This window comes from Gekko japonicus, unplaced genomic scaffold, assembly GCF_001447785.1.
Source record: "Gekko japonicus isolate JY-2015 unplaced genomic scaffold, Gekko_japonicus_V1.1 scaffold29, whole genome shotgun sequence".
Lineage (NCBI taxonomy): Eukaryota > Metazoa > Chordata > Lepidosauria > Squamata > Gekkonidae > Gekko > Gekko japonicus.
In genome coordinates, this window is record NW_015172003.1 from 266,106 (window position 1) to 273,200 (window position 7,095).

Genomic DNA, 7,095 nt, shown 5'->3' on the forward strand with positions numbered 1-7,095 from the left:
CAGCATCCAGCAGTGGTTTGCACACATGTGCAAAGTACAGTGTCAAGCAGATAGAACCAATGCTAGATTGTGAAAAGCACCTGTCAGTTTGTCAACATTGCTGCTTCTGATAGTTCTGATAATGGATGTCAAAACAAAGAAAAGGTCACAAGAGTTTAAAGGAGGGGCAGGAGCCAACTTGGAGATTTAATAATATTTCTTCTCATTTTCCCATACCTACCAACCGAAACATGGACTACACTAAGCCAAGAGTTGCTCATTATGACCTCTAGGTATATGGTGCCATGCACTGGCCCCACGTCGTTAGTAATTATTCCCTGTGGGAACAAAAGGAAATTTCTTTAAAAGCACAAATTCCTTTGTTTTCATGCAACTACTGGAAAGCATAGAAAGACACTTAACACCAGATAAAAATCAAGGCCTCTAAAATACCAGACACCTAGACAGTTCAAACAAAACACAACATTCTTGCATCATAAGGCAAGCCAGTCTCCCTTATTTATGGGAGAAGGCCGTAGTATGGTCCACCATGAAACATCTCAGGTGATGCTGATATCTGTAGGTCTCAAACTGACAAGCCAGGAATCAGGATTATCCCCTAGGTAACTGGTCCACTGAAAGTCAGCTTTGGTCCACCATTCACAAAAACACCCCAAACAGCTTCAGAGCTACAAGTCATTGACAACTGAATGCAACATGTCAAAGCGAAGTACCTGACTGCCTGCAAATTCTGATTGGCCACTGTAGCCTTAGTCTCTGCCACAGTAACAACATGCTCTAAGCACCAATACAGAGCAGCCTCTCAGCCAAGGATATAACAAACTTTTAAATCCAGCTTAATTTGGTTAAAGTAAAGTTTGGACACCAATACTACTTGTAGTACTGGCCTTATTCCAGGAGAAACTTCATTTCACTCTGAATAAGAAAACAAAGTGAAGTGGCATTAATGCAACTGTTGGATAAGACAACTTATCCGGATAAGACAACTTATCTCAGAAGACGACTTCCTAAAGTCACTAGAGAAGGTACGCTGCCCTGGCAAAGCCACCCGATCTACAGGGCAATCCTTTGCAGAGTTGCCCCAGTCTAGACTTTTTGAAATCAATGGGCTTGGGCTGAAGTAACTGGATGGATTGCACTGTTAGGTGCCCAGGGTACATCTGAGATGAGCAAACCCCCGACATAAAAGTATTACTTAAAAGTATTATAAATACACCAGGAAAAGGGGTGGGGCAAAACAAAGATATCTGATTTCGATCTGTCAGCACTGAGTAGGGTGCTTTCAAAAAATGAGGGTCCGAGAACATTACTGCAGAGTGGCTTCATGCCAGCTCTCAGTGCTTCAGCAGACTCAGACGCCAGGCACAGCTACTGAAGGAAAATGATACATTGATGCTGCAGAATCACAAGTGCCAGCACTTCCCTGGGATCTGCTGCCTGGGCAGAGTCTCCTCACCTTTTCACAATAAGTCTCCGGAAATAAGGGGACATGGCGGTGGTGATATTGCTCATCAAAAGCACATTGCTACTCAGTCCAAGGCCATCTTTCTTGCAGGAAGAGGCACCCAGGAACTAACAGATATCCTTTAGTTGAACACAAAATACAAAGGGTTACAGTAAGATCATACAGCTCAAATACATCTCTTCTATCTTTCTTCCCCAAAAGCCAGCCAGTTATTCTGAAAGTTCCAGCAACTACTCTGGTTCATCTGGCAGCTGACTTGAGTAGACTCAGAAGTGTATAACTTTACTTAGGGTGGCGATGTTAACCTCACATTTTCAACAGCAAGTTCTTACCCTGGAGTTTTATTTTTCTGAAAACACTGTGAAAGCCATTGCATAACACACAAGATTGTGTTGCCTCTGCAGGACAGGGTATGAGATTTGCCCTTCCATGCAGCTTCGGAAACGGGCAGGATGCAACTTAAATTCCAGCTTGCCTATTAACAGCCCCCAAGGAGGTCTCCTGAGAATGGTGAGGACCTCCAAGAGCATAACAAAGGCTTGCAAATCAAAAGACAAACCGGACCACATCCAAAAGACAGTGGTGGTCAGTAGCACATGGGACAAGGCTTTGCCAACATCTGGGAGATCAAGTCCCTCAATTCTTGCTTCCTATTGCAGTCTTTTCTGCAACATTTGGCTATAGGTAGTCATAAGGCTAGCATCCAGCTGCATTGTCTTTTAATACTTAAATGGCCAACAATATACCTTATTTGGTTTCCAGCAGCAGTGTTTTTTAAAAAAAGAAAGCTTAAAAATCAGAAGCACCAAAACATGTGTATTTTTAAAAACAAAAACTGTAAAAACAAAATCCTCCGTTCAAAGCAGACATGTGATCCTTTCCATTTCTGTAACAGGGCAAAAACAGCCAAAGGGTGTGCAACTCTGGCATGGCCACCTCCCTCAGGAGGTCACTACTCCACTTCCGAAGGATTCCAGGAGTGAGTATTGTTCCCTCCTGTGGTACATTCATGGAAAACAGCCCCTCCAGCAGTAACAAGGTACTCCAGGAGGGAGAGGCTGTGTGGCTGACCCAACAGTACTAAATGATAATACTGTTAAAATGTCAGTGTTAGTGTTAAACAGTATGGGGGGGGAGCATAATAGGACTGTGCATGAGAGAGTACATAGGGAACAAACGATTGGTGTAGTTAATAATTCAGTTGCCATCAAGTTTTTCAATAAATAAAATTGTTCTAAAAACCGTTATCTGGCTTCCCTGCAAGGATGGATGAAGAGCCCTGTGTGCAGGGTTTACAGCCTAGGCATAAGGCTTCAGCTTTTTACAGAAAACATCAACACTGTAAATCTTTAAGCTACACATGAGGCAGGATGATGGGGCAGGGGGGAGGGAGAAGGTTCAAGACACACTTGGCTGCATGACAGGCGACTTGTCTCCACTACAGGATGCTAAAACAAGGACGGTCTAGAATAGACCAGAGGAAGGGTGTTCCTGTTCTACGCCATGCATTACAAACTAGTTCCTAAAATTAACTGCTCCAACCATCCTGTTGTGGTTCAGATGCTCACACACCAACCTCAGGATTTATCACACTGGCACACAAATGGCAGTAAGTGGGGTTTTAACAGCTCAGGATGTGCTTATTCTCTTTTGCATTTAAAAAAAGGGATGGGGGGGGAAAGTGGTCCAACTAAAAACAAACAAAACAACTACTGAGCAACGGAGACGGGCGACAAGCAGCTTCTCTGCTCAGAGTTTCTATGACAGCTCTTCCGCCCGGCTCACATTCTTACACTGACCATTTGGAGCCCAAACACGGACCGGTATACAAATGCTCATGTTCCCACCTGGCTTAGCCGCTCAGTTTCTAAGCCATCCTTTTTTCTGTCTTCTGTAAGAATCACACTCCCGCCCCAAAAGTCCAAGGACCAACTGAAAAGGAACATATCCCAATAAAGTTCATTCCAATTTCTCACCTACCTCCCACAAGAGCAACCAGAAGTTAAGTCAAAACCCCGCCCTTTCCTTTCGCTCTGGGAAAGTCCAGAGCATTCTGGCACCATCCACCCATCCACACGCACACAAACGAGGAGCTCCTCAGACACTCGGACTCAGAAAAGTGAGTTGAGAACAAGAAGAAATCTCCAAGGAGACCCCAGGATGCACCTGGGTTAGAAGGTTTTCCGGTGGATTGCCCGGGAACTGTCTTCTTCATATTCTTTCTTGGAAACCCACATTTTCTTAAAGGTGTCCAGAGAGGCCAGGATGGAGCCACTGAAGAGGGACCAAGCAAGGAAGTTAGATGTGGGGGAATTGGCTTTTCCCCTCTTCCTCCTAAGGCTACACTATTACAGTAGTGGTTTTCAAACAGTGTTCCAAGGAACCCTAGGGATATGAGAGGCGAGAGGAGAAGAGAAGGAAGTCCAGTAGCATTCATAGTGTTGTTAAGTCTTCAGGTACCACTGGACTTCCGTGTTATTTTGCTACAGGAGACTAACACAGCTGTCCCTTTTCGGTCTCTAGTAAAACACCAGTCATGGCAGCCAAGCCTCTCTGAAAGGCAGCTTGATCACATCTATAGATTTTCCTCACAGAATATGTGAGAGGGTATGTGTTGGGTGAATCCCAGGATGCATTCACCCCAAAAGCTGGACCAGTGCCATGCATGAACCAGGTGTGACCTCAGAACACACCCAAGTCTTTGTACAATACAGAAGAGTTGTGTGGCAGAGATGCAGTGGCTCCCTCAATCAACGGCAATTCCCATTTCCCAACAGGCAGAAAGCTTGTAAACCATGTGGCTACAGCTACCCACCCATGCCCCTTTAGAGAGCCAGTAAAACCTGACTTCCACTAGGGATTTCCAAGAGCCACCATAGCAGTTATAGTAATCTGTACTATGCCAGACATGGCTACAGTCCAGATTCTCTTCTCCCATTATAATTAAGTGATGATGCTGATCTGAATTAGTGGGAGAGTCTATAAGAAGGCAAGTAGGATTAGAATTTCAAGATGCAGTGGATTTATGCTGTACATACCCAATCCATGTAGAATACAATCTCTCTTGAGGAGCAGATATCTGAAAGAAAGAGGCAGGTTTAGCTGGTGTAGCATTCATTCTTCACATGCCAGGCTCATAACGTTCCTCCCTAGCAGATTACGTCTGAGTCTGTCTCAGCCACACTTTGCCCACAGGGTTTGGAAATGGAAGAGATACATGGTCAGTAGTGCAGCCTTTTCACTAAGAGGTCTCCTATATGGCCTTCTTTTTTTAAAAAAAAAAATACAGCCTCCTCAAAAGAAACCATATGATTCTGCATCTGTCCAAATAGGCTCTGGCTCGCAAAAGCTTACAGTACAATAAATGTATTCATTTTTAAGGGCCACGAGACTGCACTAGACTAACACCTAATATTAAAACAAAACAAACAAAAACCAGTAGACTTCAGCTTATTCTTTTGGGTATGTTTGGGTGGATTTGGCCTACATGCTTTCTATATACCTCTGCACACTTTACTCCAAATGGCTGCTTCAAAGGTGAGAAATGCATTCTAAAAACAAGGGCTGTTAATGGAAGCTAATGCTTACACAAAATAAACTAACACATTCACTCCAGAGAAAAGCCTGCAACCCTATCTTTCATAGGGTCAGTTTTGCCCAGCCAACCTGGTGCTCCCCCTTCAGAGGATAAAACACAAAGGCAGACTTCTACCTACCCTGATTTTGACATCCTTGGGGGCCAGTTTCTTTACTTCACTAAGAAGCCTATCACCGAAACCTGAACAAATGATAAAAGCCAAATGATAAAAGTTTCAAGGCAGGAGCTCAGATTCTTGCTTGTTTTTTCAACCTGACAGGGCTCTGCATACCAAAACCTCTTAATTTTCAGGAAGGGGAAAACATATCTCACTCTTCATCTTCTGTCGTCCCCTGATCTGTTTGTGGTAAAAAGGAGTACTTGCAGATAGTCCATGAAAACTGATGCTGGAATAAAACCTCATTACACTTTATGATGTCACTAGACTTGTTTGTTCTGGATAGTGCTAAGTTCCTTTTCTCTTTCCCACACTTCAAAGGAAACTGGGACATATTGCAGGCTTCTAGGTCTTCAGAAGCATTAACTCAGAAACAGAAGGGCTGTATCTGAATAATACAAGGTGAAATACTTCCTGAAGAGACATCAGTGATGATAAAGTGCAAGGAAAGGGCAGATTTAAGTAGGCTACACAACTGGGGTGTCTCAGTAGTATGATGAGAAGCCACAACAAAACTTTCACAGATACAGAGTTCATAGAATAGTCTTTCAATGGAAGCTTCATCACCTCAAATTGTGCTGAAGCAAATGTCTTCCTAATAGTTCCCCGCCCCGCTCCCACAGTAAAGGGTGTTTCTGCCAATCCTCACACCCAAGGGAGCTCATGTAAGCATCACTAGATTCCAAGATGACAAGGCCAGAAAGAGATTAAACTTTCAGCTCACAGAATCTCACAGAAAGCAAAGAACTGACAAAAAGAACCTTTGAAGAGTGTCGAGCCTCCAGAGAGCACAATGTTGGAGAACAACGTTCGCCTCAGGTCCATATCAGACTTCTGAATTGCAAACACCAACACCTCATGAAGTCCCTCACACTCCTCCCCAATCAGGTCTGGACGGAACAGCAGCTCAGGGGCCCGGAATCGGGCAGGGCCAATCTGCAAACAACACAAAGGAATCAACCTTCTCATTACCAGGGAAGAGACGGATACATTTATAGTAAGGGAGCAGAACTCACCCAAGGCACAGAATAGGGAAAATGGAATGTCTGAATTAAGAAAATCAAAGAAGTGTTCCCTGTGAAGAACACCTTTACACCAAGGAGATTACTTGGAGAGCTGCACAAGGACTCAGTGAAACTCAATATTGTCATGAAGAGTTTGAAGAATGAGCAAGGTGCCCTGCAGGAGATTATTAACAAGTCTCTCTTGGAGGGACGATTCCCCGGGGCACTCAAGGAAGCGATGGTCCGCCCTCTCCTAAAAAAGCCATCTTTAGACCCGCCCGAATTGGCCAACTATCGGCCGGTGTCCAATTTGCTCTATTTGGGCAAATTGATAGAGAGAGCGGTGGCAACACAGCTGCAGGCATTTCTGGATGACGCTTCTGTCCTTGATCCCCACAAGTCCGGGTTTCGCCCGGGTCATGGGGTGGAGACTGTCCTGATCGCACTGACGGATGACCTCCGTAGGCATCTGGATCAAGGCGGTGTGGCGGCGCTGTTGCTGTTAGATCTGTCGGCCGCTTTTGATACGGTCGACCATCAGTTGCTGGCTCACCGCCTTGCCGACGTGGGGATTCAGGGGCTTGCCCTGCAATGGCTGGTCTCTTTTCTCCAAGGTCGGGGACAGAGCGTGGCGATAGGGGATCAGCGGTCCCGGAGGTGGCTCCTTGAATGCGGCGTACCTCAGGGGGCAGTGCTATCCCCGATGTTGTTTAACATCTACATGCGCCCCCTCGCCCAGGTTGCCCGGAGTTGTGGGCTGGGGTGTCATCAATATGCTGATGACACCCAGCTGTATCTGATGTTGGGCGGCCAGTCGGATTCCACTCCTGATGACCTTAGTCGGGCGTTACAGGCCGTGGCTGGGTGGCTC

The 7,095-nt window shown here is 45.3% G+C and overlaps 1 protein-coding gene across 1 annotated transcript in view; it reads right to left on the minus strand.

Moving 5' to 3' along the window:
* ACTR1A (ARP1 actin-related protein 1 homolog A, centractin alpha (yeast)) overlaps positions 1-7,095 on the minus strand; it is a 19,632-nt gene continuing 12,537 nt past the window's right edge. The window contains exons 8-11 of the mRNA XM_015420130.1: positions 5,982-6,156; positions 5,182-5,243; positions 4,504-4,544; positions 1-3,739 (exon numbers count right to left, since the gene is read on the minus strand). Of these exons, the coding sequence (XP_015275616.1) occupies positions 3,637-3,739; positions 4,504-4,544; positions 5,182-5,243; positions 5,982-6,156 (381 nt within the window). The 3' untranslated portion in view covers positions 1-3,636. The remainder of the gene's footprint in view (positions 3,740-4,503; positions 4,545-5,181; positions 5,244-5,981; positions 6,157-7,095) is intronic.